This window comes from Bombina bombina, chromosome 7 (genome assembly GCF_027579735.1).
Source record: "Bombina bombina isolate aBomBom1 chromosome 7, aBomBom1.pri, whole genome shotgun sequence".
In the NCBI taxonomy this organism is placed as follows: domain Eukaryota; kingdom Metazoa; phylum Chordata; class Amphibia; order Anura; family Bombinatoridae; genus Bombina; species Bombina bombina.
Window position 1 is genome coordinate 22,349,448 of NC_069505.1, and position 16,448 is coordinate 22,365,895.

General features: G+C 40.2%; 1 protein-coding gene across 1 annotated transcript in view; it reads left to right on the top strand.

The window, feature by feature from the left end:
- LTBP3 (latent transforming growth factor beta binding protein 3) overlaps positions 1 to 16,448 on the top strand; it is a 262,324-nt gene that overhangs the window by 106,785 nt on the left and 139,091 nt on the right. The window contains exons 10-11 of the mRNA XM_053719982.1: positions 6,142 to 6,214; positions 6,918 to 7,007. Coding sequence (XP_053575957.1) covers positions 6,142 to 6,214; positions 6,918 to 7,007 — 163 coding nt within the window. The remainder of the gene's footprint in view (positions 1 to 6,141; positions 6,215 to 6,917; positions 7,008 to 16,448) is intronic.

Genomic DNA, 16,448 nt, shown 5'->3' on the forward strand with positions numbered 1-16,448 from the left:
ACATGTCCACCAGATCTGCATACCAAGTCCTGCGTGGCCACACAGGTGCTATCAAAATCACTGAAGCTCTCTCCTGCTTGATCTTGGCAATCAGACGAGGGAGCAGAGGAAACGGTGGAAACACATAAGCCAGGTTGAAGGACCAAGGCGCTGCTAGAGCATCTATCAGTGCTGCCTTGGGATCCCTGGACCTGGATCCGTAACAAGGAAGCTTGGCGTTCTGACGAGACGCCATGAGATCCAGTTCTGGTTTGCCCCAAAGTTGAATCAACTGTGCAAATATCTCCGGATGGAGTTCCCACTCCCCCGGATGAAAAGTCTGTCGACTTAGAAAATCCGCCTCCCAGTTCTCTACTCCTGGGTTATGGATAGCTGATAGATGGCAAGAGTGAATTTCTGCCCATAGAATTATCTTTGAAACCTCCAACATTGCTAGGGAACTCCTTGTTCCCCCTTGATGGTTGATGTAAGCTACAGTCGTGATATTGTCCGACTGAAATCTGATGAACCTGACCGCAGCAAGCTGAGGCCAAGCCTGAAGAGCATTGAATATCGCTCTTAGTTCCAGAATGTTTATCGGAAGGAGTGCCTCCTCCTGAGTCCACGAGCCCTGAGCCTTCAGGGAGTTCCAGACTGCACCCCAGCCCAGAAGGCTGGCATCTGTTGTTACTATTGTCCAATCTGGCCTGTGGAAGGTCATACCCTTGGACAGATGGACCGGAGATAGCCACCAGAGAAGAGAATCCCTGGTCTCTTGATCCAGATTTAGTAGAGGGGACAAATCTGTGTAATCCCCATTCCACTAACTGAGCATGCAGAGTTGCAGTGGTCTGAGATGTAGGCGGGCAAACGGCACTATGTCCATTGCCGCTACCATTAAGCCGATTACTTCCATACACTGAGCCACTGAAGGGCGAGAAGTAGAATAAAGAACACGGCAGGAATTTAGAAGTTTTGACAACCTGGCCTCTGTCAGGTAAATCTTCATTTCTACAAAATCTATCAGAGTTCCTAGGAAGGAAACTCTTGTGAGAGGGGATAGAGAACTCTTTTCTTCGTTCACTTTCCACCCATGAGACCTCAGGAATGCCAGAACAATGCCCGTATGGGACCTGGCGATTTGAAAATTCAACGCCTGTATCAGAATGTTGTCTAGGTAAGGGGCTACTACTATACCCCATGGCCTTAGGACCGCCAGGAGTGCCCCCAGAACCTTCCTAAAGATTCTTGGTGCCGTAGCTAACCCAAAGGGAAGAGCCACAAACTGGTAATGCCTGTCTAGGAAGGCGAACCTGAGAAACCGATGATGATCTCTGTGTATCGGAATGTGAAGATAAGCATCCTTTAAGTCCATGGTAGTCATATATTGACCCTCCTAGATCATAGGTAGGATGGTTCGAATAGTCTCCATCTTGAAGGATGGGACCCTGAGAAATTTGTTTAGGATCTTGAGATCTAAGATTGGTCTGAAGGTTCCCTCTTTCTTGGGAACCACAAACAGATTTGAATAGAAGCCTAGCCCCTGTTCCTCCTTTGGAACTGGGTGGATCACTCCCATAACTAGGAGGTCTTGAACACAATGTAAGAATGCCTCTCTCTTTATCTGGTTTGCAGATAATTGTGAGAGATGAAATCTTCCTTTTGGGGAAGAAGCTTTGAAATCCAGAAGATATCCCTGGGACACAATTTCCAACGCCCAGGGATTCTGGACATCTCTTGCCCAAGCCTGGGCGAAGAGAGAAAGTCTGCCCCCTACTAGATCCGTTACCGGATCGGGGGCTGATCTTTCATGCTGTCTTAGAGGCAGCAGCAGGCTTTTTGGCCTGCTTTCCTTTGTTCCAAGCCTGGTTAGGTCTCCAGACTGGCTTGGACTGGGCAAAATTTCCCTCTTGTTTTGTATTAGAGGAAGTTGAAGCTGCGCCACTCTTGAAGTTTCGAAAGGCACGAAAATTAGTCTGTTTGGTCCTTAATTTGTTGGACCTATCCTGAGGAAGGGTGTGACCTTTTCCTCCAGTAATATCAGAAATGATCTCCTTCAGTCCGGGCCCGAATAGCGTCTGCCCCTTGAAGGGAATGTTGAGAAGCTTAGACTTTGAAGTAACGTCAGCTGACCAGGATTTAAGCCATAACGCCCTACGCGCTTGAATAGCAAAACCTGAGTTCTTAGCCGTTAGTTTGGTTAAATGAACAACAGCGTCAGAAACAAATGAATTGGCTAGCTTAAGAGCTTTAAGCTTGTCAAGTATATCATCCAATGGGTTTTCTACCTGTAGAGCCTCTTCCAGAGACTCAAACCAGAAGGCCGCAGCAGCAATGACAGGGGCAATGCATGCAAGGGGCTGGAGAATAAAACCCTGTTGAATAAACATTTTCTTAAGGTAACCCTCTAACTTTTTATCCATTGGATCTAGGAAAGCACAACTGTCCTCGACGGGGATAGTTGTACGCTTAGCTAGGGTAGAGACTGCTCCCTCCACCTTAGGGACCGTTTGCCACAAGTCCCGTGTAGCGGCATCTATGGGAAACATCTTTTTTAAAACAGGAGGGGGAGAGAACGGTACACCTGGTCTATCCCATTCCTTAGTAATAATTTCTGAAAACCTCTTAGGTATTGGAAAAACATCAGTGTAAACAGGCACTGCATAGTATTTATCCAATCTACACAATTTCTCTAGGACTATAATGGTGTCACAGTCATCCAGAGTAGCTAAAACCTCCCTGAGCAACACGCAGAGGTGTTCAAGCTTAAATTTAAATGTAGACATATCAGAATCAGGTTGAAGTATCTTCCCTGAGTCAGAAAAATCACCCACAGATAGAAGCTCTCCTTCCTCAGCTTCTGCATATTGTGAGGGGATATCACACATAGCTACTTAAGCGTCAGAGAGCTCTGTATTTTTCCTAGCCCCAGAGCTGTCTCGCTTTCCTTATAACCCTGGTAGTTTGGACAATACCGCTGTAAGGGTATGATCCATAACTGCCGCCATGTCTTGTAAGGTAAACGCTATGGGCGCGCTAGATGTACTTGGCGTCCCTGGAGCGGGCGTCCCTTGAGCGGGAGTTATAGGTTCTGACACGTGGGGAGAGTTAGTCGGCATAACTTCCCCCTTGTCAGTTTCCTCTGGTGATAAATCTTTTAAAGCCAGAATATGATCTTTATAACTTATAGTAAGATCAGTGCATTTGGTACACATTCTAAGAGGGGGTTCCACAATGGCTTCTAAACATAATGAACAAGGAGTTTCCTCTATGTCAGACATGTTTAACAGACTAGTAATGAGACCAGCAAGCTTTGAAAACACTTTAATTAATGTGAAAAAGCAGAATATAAAAAACGGTACTGTGCCTTTAAGGGAAAAAAACAAACACAAAAACTGCAAAACAGTGAAAAAAGCAGTTAACTCTATGAAATTTTAACTACTAGACTAAAATAGCATTGCACCCACTTGCAAATGGATGATTAACCCCTCAAGCTCAAAAACGAAGCAAAAAAACCCCGGTAAAACCGTTATAACAGTCACAGGCAAACTGCCACAGCTCTACTGTGGCTCCTACCTTCCCATAAAACGACTTTTGTAGTCACAAAAACCCTTTACAGAGGTCCAATATGTCAGGGGACTCCTTCAGGGAAGCTGGATGTCTCAGAGTATAAAAACTACTGCGCAATTAGAGCGTGAAAATAGGCCCCTCCCACCATGCACTCAAAGTCAGAGGGCCTAAAAAACTACTCCTAGGAGTCAAATAACAGCCATGTGGAAAAACTAGGCCCCAAAGAAAGATTTATCACCCTTAGTAAAAAACGTTCCTTATAAATCCTGTAAACGTTTAACATACTAAGCCATAAGAGCAAATAACATGAAAATTACCCTTTACTGCAAGCATGATGCCAGTCGTTATTAAATCACTGCAATCAGGCTTACCTCAAATATATGAGGCACTGTCAGCATTTTCTAGACTTCTTATCATCTCTCTAGAAAAAAATATACTGAACATACCTCAAGGCAGTTAATTCTGCAGGCCGTTCCCCCAGCTGAAGTTTTCCCATACTCTTCAGTTATGTGTGAGAACAGCAGTGGATCTTAGTTACAACCTGCTAAGATCATCAAAAACCTCAGGCAAAACACTTCTTCTAATTTCTGCCTGAGGTAAAAACAGTACAACTCCGGTACCATTTAAAAATAACAAACTTTTGATTGAAGATAAACTACACTAAGTCACCACATCTCTCTAGCTACTTCCCTTGTCGAGAGCTGCAAGAGAATGACTGGGGGTGGCAGTTAGGGGAGGAGCTATATAGACAGCTTTGCTGTGGGTGATCCTCTTGCAGCTTCCTGTTGGGAAGGAGAATATCCCACAAGTAATGGATGATCCGTGGACTGGATATACCTTACAAGAGAAAAGGTGTTATGGTTAGATGAGACTAAAATTAGATTATTTGGCCTCAACACCAAACGATATGTCTGGAGAAAATCCAATACAGCTCACCATCCAAATAATACCATACCTACAGTAAAGCATGGAGGTGGTAATGTCCTGTTTTGGGGTTGTTTCTCTGCAGCAGGCACTGGAGCACTTGTGAGGATAGAAGGAATAATGGATGGATAATTCTTGAGGAAAATCTGCTGCCCTCTACCAGGAAGTTGTCAATGGGAAGAAGGTTTACCTTCCAAATATGACAATGACCCAAACACACAGCAAGAATGACCACACAGTGGCTGAAGGAGAAAAAGGTGAATGTCCTTGCATGGCCAAGTCAGAGCTCAGACTATCTGTGGCATGACTTGAAGACTGCAGTCCACAAACGGTCACCATCAAATATAACGGAACTGGAGCAGTTCTGCTGGGAAGAGTGGCCAAATATTGCAGTCTAGATGTGCAAAGTTAGTAGAGACATATCCCAACAGACTAAAGGCTGTAATTAAAGCAAAAGGTGGTTCAACAAATTACTGACACAAGGGGTGATCCTTTTTGCAACTCAGTGATTCTGTTTTTCAATTGTCTTTATTTTTGCCTGACACATTGGTGTTTTATCTTTCACTTGGATGTTATAAGTTGCACTGAGTAATTACAACTGGATAAACAAAAACTGTGTCTGTCTTTATTTCAGGCTGCAAAGCAACAAAATGTGATTATTTTCAAGGCGGGTGATTCTTTTCAATACTCACTGTATGTTTTAATAAGCCTAGGAATGTTATAGTACAAACCAATATTAAATAGATCACTACCAGCTTACAAACATCATCAGTTTTACTCAAAGTCCTTTCCACCCCCAACCCTGATGTTTACTCTTATTATATAACCACCCTTAATTGCTCTCAGGCGGAACTTTCCCAGATGATCTGATTGTAATGAATTGCAGTTCATTCTGCCACATAAACCCTTCACTTTTCCTACCTCTATTTATACAGCTATATTGCTCCCTACATATTAATGTAATATCATTCTACACTCTGCATCTTCCTCCCGCTGCTCATAGCGCACACATTCTGACATTTACAGATTCTTATCATTTACTTTAATTACATTTCTCTCACCTTCTATGTCACTCCCTCTCTTTAGACAGTAAGCTTGGGAGCCTTTGTACCTGTATTTGTTATTGTGTTCCAGGGCATGGTATTCCTCTCATCTTGTTTAGGTTTGTAATGTTACCACTGCGGTGAGGTAACTTGTTAGTGTATGTATTGTAATGAATACTTTGTATAGCGCTGCGTAATCTGTTGATGCTTAAGTAACCATTATTAATAATAATACCTTCATCATAAAGGTGGGATAGCCTTTGAATCAATCTTTTGTAGTTTTCTACTTTACAAGATGTCATAAGTGTTCTCTATCTCACACACACATTATAAAACTGAGAACTATCATGAGGAACGTATTTGTCATCCGTGTTATCCCTGAAATGAATGTTTTTTTGTATATTCCTATTTTATACGATGCCTTACGTGTTCTCTGTCACACACACTCTCACACAACTATCAGTATTTAATGTTCGTGCTTAGTTCTGATATCAATCTTTTGTATTTGTATTACTCTATCAGATGCCATGGGTGTTCTCTATAACATAACCACACAACAACCCATTCCTCTGTTAAATTGAAGGGGTAATATTGGTGTTTACAAATGAATCTCCTTTATTTACAGCAACCTGCATATGGCAGAAACACAAAACAAGATTTCACACCTTTTAACATAACAGAGAGAAGCCCATATCCAGGTAATGTTCCAATTTTATTTTGCAATTGATTTATATATAACATCCCACTGACATTATGGGGTCCATTTATTAAGGAGCGGGTGCTGCTTTGGAGCCCAATCGTTTACGGTCCGACTGAAACGGAAGTTAAGAAGCAGCGGTCTGATCGGTATGATTGACGGCCCCTTCGCCATGTTGCGGCATTGCACAAGCATTTCACCAGAAATAATTGTCCAATGTTAAATACCGATAGCGTATGCTGTTGGTATTTAGCGAGGTCGCTACTGCAACAATGTAACATGAAACACAGCACTCACTGCACAGCCAGGAACAGGTTCACCAAACCCAGCTTGAGAAAGGGCCAATTGTGGGCCTGAAACGTTGCTTTATCGTATCCCTGTTTGCACAATAAAAGGTCTTTTTTGCACCAGCTGGAATATTTCTGTTTTCTTCATTTAGCAAGGTCGAGCAGACATGTTTCGCTACAGTCTCTTAGTAAATCTACCCCTGTGTGTGTACTGCAGGGTATATGTCCTGTGGGAGCTCTGCCATTCTTTTATCGTTATTTCAACAGCAGGGTATATTTCCTGCGAATACATCATGGTGCCGCGCCCTTGTGTATTACTGATACATTTATATTCAAGCCATCAATAACAGTTTGTTGTTATGCATATACAGCGCTGTATATGATGTGATTAATTAGTACATTTCATTATATTTACAGAAGTTGCACTGAAGTCAACTCCCGCACCTGTAATCAGAGTCCCTCCTACTTATAAAACAAGTGCAGCAGAAAGTGCTACCCAAGTAACAGGTGAGCTACACCATAGGAAGTGTGTCTGGGTAATAAAGAAAGGTCAAAGAATTATAAACTAGTTGTACTGTATATTTCACTACAAGAGTACATCATGATGATATTGTACACTGCACAGTGAGGTAAGTCACATTAATATTGTACACTGCACAGTGAGGTAAGTCACATTAATATTGTACATAAGACAGTGAGGTAAGTCACATTAATATTGTACACTGCACAGTGAGGTAAGTCACATTAATATTGTACACTGCACAGTGAGGTAAGTCACATTAATATTGTACAGTGTACAGTAAGGTAAGTCACACTAATATTGTACACTGCACAGTGAGGTAAGTCACATTAATATTGTACACTGCACAGTGAGGTAAGTCACATTAATATTGTACACTGCACAGTGAGGTAAGTCACATTAATATTGTACACTGCACAGTGAGGTAAGTCAAATTAATATTGTACATTACACAGTGAGGTAAGTCACATTAATATTGTACACTGCACAGTGAGGTAATTCACATTAATATTGTACACTGCACAGTGAGGTAAGTCACATTAATATTGTACATTACACAGTGAGGTAAGTCACATTAATATTGTACACTGCACAGTGAGGTACGTCACATTAATATTGTACACTGCACAGTGAGGTAAGTCACACTAATATTGTACACTTCACAGTGAGGTAATTCACATTAATATTGTACACTGCACAGTGAGGTACGTCACACTAATATTGTACACTGCACAGTGAGGTACGTCACACTAATATTATACACTGCACAGTGGGGTACGTCACACTAATATTGTACACTGCACAGTGAGGTACGTCACATTAATATTGTACACTGCACAGTGAGGTACGTCACACTAATATTGTACACTGCACAGTGAGGTACGTCACACTAATATTATACACTGCACAGTGGGGTACGTCACACTAATATTGTACACTGCACAGTGAGGTACGTCACATTAATATTGTACACTGCACAGTGAGGTACGTCACATTAATACTGTACACTGCACAGTGAAGTAAGTCACATTAATATTGTACACTGCACAGTGCGGTAAGTCACATTAATATTGTACACTGCACAGTGAGGTAAGTCACACTAATATTGTACAGTGCACATTGAGGTACGTCACACTAATATTGTACACTGCACAGTGAGGTAAGTCACACTAATATTGTACACTGCACAGTGAGGTACGTCACACTAATATTGTACACTGCACAGTGAGGTAAGTCACATTAATATTGTACACTGCACAGCGAGGTAAGTCACACTAATATTGTACACTGCACAGTGAGGTAAGTCACACTAATATTGTACACTGCACAGTGAGGTAAGTCACATTAATATTGTACAGTGCACAGTGAGGTACGTCACACTAATATTGTACACTGCACAGTGAGGTAAGTCACACTAATATTGTACACTGCACAGTGAGGTACATCACATTAATATTGTACAGTGCACAGTGAGGTACGTCACACTAATATTGTACACTGCACAGTGAGGTACGTCACACTAATATTGTACACTGCACAGTGAGGTATGTCACACTATTATTGTACACTGCACAGTGAGGTAAGTCATATTAATATTGTACACTGCACAGTGAGGTACGTCACATTAATATTGTACACTGCACAGTGAGGTAAGTCACATTAATATTGTACAGTGCACAGTGAGGTAAGTCACACTAATATTGTACAGTGCACAGTGAGGTACGTCACATTAATATTGTACACTGCACAGTGAGGTAAGTCACATTAATATTGTACAGTGCACAGTGAGGTACGTCACATTAATATTGTACACTGCACAGTTGGGTACGTCACATTAATATTGTACACTGCACAGTGAGGTAAGTCACATTAATATTGTACAGTGCACAGTGAGGTACGTCACACTAATATTGTACACTGCACAGTGAGGTAAGTCACATTAATATTGTACAGTGCACAGTGAGGTACGTCACACTAATATTGTACACTGCACAGTGAGGTAAGTCACATTAATATTGTACACTGCACAGTGAGGTTAGTCACATTAATATTGTTCACTGCACAGTGAGGTAAGTCACATTAATATTGTACACTGCACAGTGAGGTAAGTCACACTAATATTGTACACTGCACAGTGAGGTAAGGCACACTAATATTGTACACTGCACAGTGAGGTAAGTCACATTAATATTGTACTCTGCACAGTGAGGTACGTCACACTAATATTGTACACTGCACAGTGAGGTAAGTCACACTAATATTGTACACTGCACAGTGAGGTACGTAACATTAATATTGTACACTGCACAGTGAGGTACGTCACACTAATATTGTACACTGCACAGTGAGGTATGTCACACTAATATTGTACAATGCACAGTGAGGTATGTCACACTAATATTGTACACTGCACAGTGAGGTAAGTCACATTAATATTGTACACTGCACAGTGAGGTAAGTCACACTAATATTGTACACTGCACAGTGAGGTAAGTCACATTAATATTGTACAGTGCACAGTGAGGTACGTCACACTAATATTGTACACTGCACAGTGAGGTAAGTCACACTAATATTGTACACTGCACAGTGAGGTACGTCACAATAATATTGTACAGTGCACAGTGAGGTACGTCACAATAATATTGTATAGTGCACAGTGAGGTACGTCACACTAATATTGTACACTGCACAGTGAGGTACGTCACACTAATATTGTACACTGCACAGTGAGGTAAGTCACATTAATATTGTACACTGCACAGTGAGGTGAACATTAATATTGTACACTGCACAGTGAGGTAAGTCACATTAATATTGTACAGTGCACAGTGAGGTAAGTCACACTAATATTGTACACTGCACAGTGAGGTACGTCACACTAATATTGTACAGTGCACAGTGAGGTATGTCACATTAATATTGTACACTGCACAGTGAGGTAAGTCACATTAATATTGTACAGTGCACAGTGAGGTAAGTCACATTAATAATGTACAGTGCACAGTGAGGTACGTCACACTAATATTGTACACTGCACAGTGAGGTACGTCACACTAATATTGTACACTGCACAGTGAGGTACGTCACACTAATATTGTACACTGCAGAGTGAGGTAAGTCACATTAATATTGTACAGTGCACAGTGAGGAACGTCACATTAATATTGTACACTGGACAGTGAGGTATGTCGCATTAATATTGTACACTGCACAGTGAGGAAAGTCACATTAATATTGTACAGTGCACAGTGAGGTAAGTCACACTAATATTGTACACTGCACAGTGAGGTAAGTCACATTAATATTGTACAGTGCACAGTGAGGTATGTCACACTAATATTGTACACTGCACAGTGAGGTAAGTCACATTAATATTGTACAGTGCACAGTGAGGTAAGTCACATTAAAATTGTACATTGCACAGTGAGGTAAGTCACACTAATATTGTACACTGCACAGTGAGGTACGTCACACTAATATTGTACACTGCACAGTGAGGTAAGTCACATTAATATTGTACACTGCACAGTGAGGTGAACATTAATATTGTACACTGCACAGTGAGGTAAGTCACATTAATATTGTACAGTGCACAGTGAGGTAAGTCACATTAATATTGTACACTGCACAGTGAGGTACGTCACACTAATATTGTACACTGCACAGTGAGGTAAGTCACATTAATATTGTATAGTGCACAGTGAGGTACGTCACATTAATATTGTACACTGCACAGTGAGGTAAGTCACATTAATATTGTACAGTGCACAGTGAGGTAAGTCACATTAATATTGTACAGTGCACAGTGAGGTAAGTCACATTAAAATTGTACATTGCACAGTGAGGTAAGTCACATTAATATTGTACAGTGCACAGTGAGGTATGTCACACTAATATTGTACACTGCACAGTGAGGTAAGTCACATTAATATTGTACAGTGCACAGTGAGGTAAGTCACATTAAAACTGTACATTGCACAGTGAGGTAAGTCACATTAATATTGTACAGTGCACAGTGAGGTACGTCACATTAATATTGTACACTGTACAGTGAGGTATGTCACATTAATATTGTACATTGCACAGTGAGGTACATCACATTAATATTGTACACTGCACATTGAGGTACATCACATTAATATTGTACATTGCACATTGAGGTACGTCACATTAATATTGTACACTGCACATTGAGGTACGTCACATTAATATTGTACATTGCACATTGAGGTAAGTCACATTAATATTGTACACTGCACAGAGAGGTACGTCACATTAATATTGTACACTGCACAGTGAGGTACGTCACACTAATATTGTACACTGCACAGTGAGGTACATCACATTAATATTGTACATTGCACATTGAGGCACGTCACATTAATATTGTACACTGCATATTGAGTTAGGTCACATTAATATTGTACAATGCACATTGAGGTACGTCACACTAATATTGTACACTGCACAGTGAGGTACGTCACACTAATATTGTACACTGCACAGTGAGGTAAGTCACACTAATATTGTACTCTGCACAGTGAGGTACGTCACATTAATATTGTACACTGCACAGTGAGGTACGTCACATTAATATTGTACACTGCACAGTGAGGTACGTCACACTAATATTGTACACTGCACAGTGAGGTAAGTCACATTAATATTGTACACTACACATTGAGGTAAGTCACATTAATATTGTACACTACACAGTGAGGTAAGTCACAGTAATATTGTACACTGCACAGTGAGTTATGTCACATTAATATTGTACACTGCACAGTGAGGTACGTCACACTAATATTGTACACTGCACAGTGAGGTAAGTCACACTAATATTGTACACTACGCAGTGAGGTACGTCACACTAATATTGTACACTGCACAGTGAGGTAAGTCACACTAATATTGTACACTGCACAGTGAGGTAAGTCACACTAATATTGTACACTGCAAAGTGAGGTAAGTCACACTAATATTGTACACTGCACAGTGAGGTACGTCACACTAATATTGTACACTGCACAGTGAGGTAAGTCACACTAATATTGTACACTGCACAGTGAGGCAAGTCACACTAATATTGTACACTGCACAGTGAGGTAAGTCACACTAATATTGTACACTGCACAGTGAGGTAAGTCACACTAATATTGTACACTGCACAGTGAGGTACGTCACACTGATATTGTACACTGCACAGTGAGGTAAGTCACATTAATATTGTACACTGCACAGTGAGGTAAGTCACATTAATATTGTACAGTGCACAGTGAGGTACGTCACTAATATTGTACACTGCACAGTGAGGTAAATCACATTAATATTGTACAGTGCACAGTGAGGTACATCACACTAATATTGTACAGTGCACATTGAGGTAAGTCACATTAATATTGTACAGTGCACAGTGAGGTAAGTCACATTAAAATGATACATTGCACAGTGAGGTAAGTCACATTAATATTGTACACTGCACAGTGAGGTACGTCATACTAATATTGTACACTGCACAGTGAGGTACGTCACATTAATATTGTACACTGCACAGTGAGGTACATCACATTAATATTGTACACTGCACATTGAGGTACATCACATTAATATTGTACATTGCACATTGAGGTACATCACATTAATATTGTACACTGCACAGTGAGGTACATCACATTAATATTGTACACTGCACATTGAGGTACATCACATTAATATTGTACATTGCACATTGAGGTACGTCACATTAATATTGTACACTGCACAGTGAGGTACGTCGCATTAATATTGTACACTGCACAGTGAGGAAAGCCACATTAATATCGTACAGTGCACAGTGAGGTGCGTCACACTAATATTGTACACTGCACAGTGAGGTAAGTCACATTAATATTGTACAGTGCACAGTGAGGTATGTCACACTATTATTGTAAACTGCACAGTGAGGTAAATCACATTAATATTGTACAGTGCACAGTGAGGTAAGTCACATAAAATTGTACATTGCACAGTGAGGTAAGTCACATTAATATTGTACATTGCACATTGAGGTACGTCACATTAATATTGTACACTGCACAGTGAGGTAAGTCACATTAATATTGTACATTGCACAGTGAGGTAAGTCACATTAATATTGTACATTGCACATTGAGGTACGTCACATTAATATTGTACATTGCACATTGAGGTACGTCACATTAATATTGTGCATTGTACAGTGAGGTAAGTCACACTAATATTGTACATTGCACATTGAGGTACGTCACATTAATATTGTACATTGCACATTGAGGTACGTCACATTAATATTGTACACTGCACAGTGAGGTAAGTCACATTAATATTGTACACTGCACAGTGAAGTAAGTAACATTAATATTGTACAGTGCACAGTGAGGTACGTCACACTAATATTGTACACTGCACAGTGAGGTAAGTCACATTAATATTGTACAGTGCACAGTGAGGTACGTCACACTAATATTGTACACTGCACAGTGAGGTAAGTCACATTAATATTGTACAGTGCACAGTGAGGTAAGTCACATTACTATTGTACACTGCACAGTGAGGTAAGTCACATTAATATTGTACACTGCACAGTGAGGTAAGTCACATTAATATTGTACATTGCACATTGAGGTACATCACACTAATATTGTACACTGCACATTGAGGTAAGTCATATTAATATTGTACATTGCACAGTGAGGTAAGTCACACTAATAGTGTACACTGCACAGTGAGGTGTCACATTAATATTGTACATTACACAGTGAGGTAAGTCACATTAATATTGTACACTGCACAGTGAGGTAAGTCACACTAATATTGTACACTGCACAGTGAGGTAAGTCACACTAATATTGTACACTGCACAGTGAGGTATGTCACACTAATATTGTACACTGCACAGTGAGGTACGTCACACTAATATTGTACACTGCACAGTGAGGTACGTCACACTAATATTGTACACTGCACAGTGAGGTACGTCACACTAATATTGTACACTGCACAGTGAGGTAAGTCGCACTAATATTGTACACTGCACAGTGAGGTATGTCACATTAATATTGTACACTGCACAGTGAGGTACGTCACACTAATATTGTACACTGCACAGTGAGGTAAGTCACACTAATATTGTACACTGCACAGTGAGGTACGTCACACTAATATTGTACACTGCACAGTGAGGTAAGTAACAATAATATTTTACACTACACATTGAGGTAAGTCACATTAATATTGTACACTACACAGTGAGGTAAGTCACACTAATATTGTACACTGCACAGTGAGGTATGTCACATTAATATTGTACACTGCACAGTGAGGTACGTCACACTAATATTGTACACTGCACAGTGAGGTATGTCACATTAATATTGTACACTGCACAGTGAGGTACGTCACACTAATATTGTACACTGCACAGTGAGGTACGTCACACTAATATTGTACACTGCACAGTGAGGTAAGTCGCACTAATATTGTACACTGCACAGTGAGGTATGTCACATTAATATTGTACACTGCACAGTGAGGTACGTCACACTAATATTGTACACTGCACAGTGAGGTAAGTCACACTAATATTGTACACTGCACAGTGAGGTACGTCACACTAATATTGTACACTGCACAGTGAGGTAAGTAACAATAATATTTTACACTACACATTGAGGTAAGTCACATTAATATTGTACACTACACAGTGAGGTAAGTCACACTAATATTGTACACTGCACAGTGAGGTATGTCACATTAATATTGTACACTGCACAGTGAGGTACGTCACACTAATATTGTACACTGCACAGTGAGGTATGTCACACTAATATTGCACACTGCACAGTGAGGTAATTCACATTAATATTGTACACTGCACAGTGAGGTAAGTCACACTAATATTGTACACTGCGCAGTGAGGTAAGTCACACTAATATTGTACACTGCACAGTGAGGTACGTCACACTAATATTGTACACTGCACAGTGAGGTAAGTCACACTAATATTGTACACTGCACAGTGAGGTAAGTCACACTAATATTGTACACTGCACAGTGAGGTAAGTCACACTAATATTGTACACTGCACAGTGAGGTAAGTCACACTAATATTGTACACTGCACAGTGAGGTAAGTCACATTAATATTGTACATTGCACATTGAGGTACGTCACATTAATATTGTACATTGCACATTGAGGTACGTCACATTAATATTGTGCATTGTACAGTGAGGTAAGTCACACTAATATTGTACACTGCACAGTGAGGTAAGTCACATTAATATTGTACATTGCACATTGAGGTACATCACATTAATATTGTACATTGCACATTGAGGTACGTCACATTAATATTGTACACTGCACAGTGAGGTACGTCGCATTAATATTGTACACTGCACAGTGAGGAAAGCCACATTAATATCGTACAGTGCACAGTGAGGTGCGTCACACTAATATTGTACACTGCACAGTGAGGTAAGTCACATTAATATTGTACAGTGCACAGTGAGGTATGTCACACTATTATTGTAAACTGCACAGTGAGGTAAATCACATTAATATTGTACAGTGCACAGTGAGGTAAGTCACATAAAATTGTACATTGCACAGTGAGGTAAGTCACATTAATATTGTACATTGCACATTGAGGTACGTCACATTAATATTGTACACTGCACAGTGAGGTAAGTCACATTAATATTGTACATTGCACAGTGAGGTAAGTCACATTAATATTGTACATTGCACATTGAGGTACGTCACATTAATATTGTACATTGCACATTGAGGTACGTCACATTAATATTGTGCATTGTACAGTGAGGTAAGTCACACTAATATTGTACATTGCACATTGAGGTACGTCACATTAATATTGTACATTGCACATTGAGGTACGTCACATTAATATTGTACACTGCACAGTGAGGTAAGTCACATTAATATTGTACACTGCACAGTGAAGTAAGTAACATTAATATTGTACAGTGCACAGTGAGGTACGTCACACTAATATTGTACACTGCACAGTGAGGTAAGTCACATTAATATTGTACAGTGCACAGTGAGGTACGTCACACTAATATTGTACACTGCACAGTGAGGTAAGTCACATTAATATTGTACAGTGCACAGTGAGGTAAGTCACATTACTATTGTACACTGCACAGTGAGGTAAGTCACATTAATATTGTACACTGCACAGTGAGGTAAGTCACATTAATATTGTACATTGCACATTGAGGTACATCACACTAATATTGTACACTGCACATTGAGGTAAGTCACATTAATATTGTACATTGCACAGTGAGGTAAGTCACACTAATATTGTACACTGCACAGTGAGGTGTCACATTAATATTGTACATTACACAGTGAGGTAAGTCACATTAATATTGTACA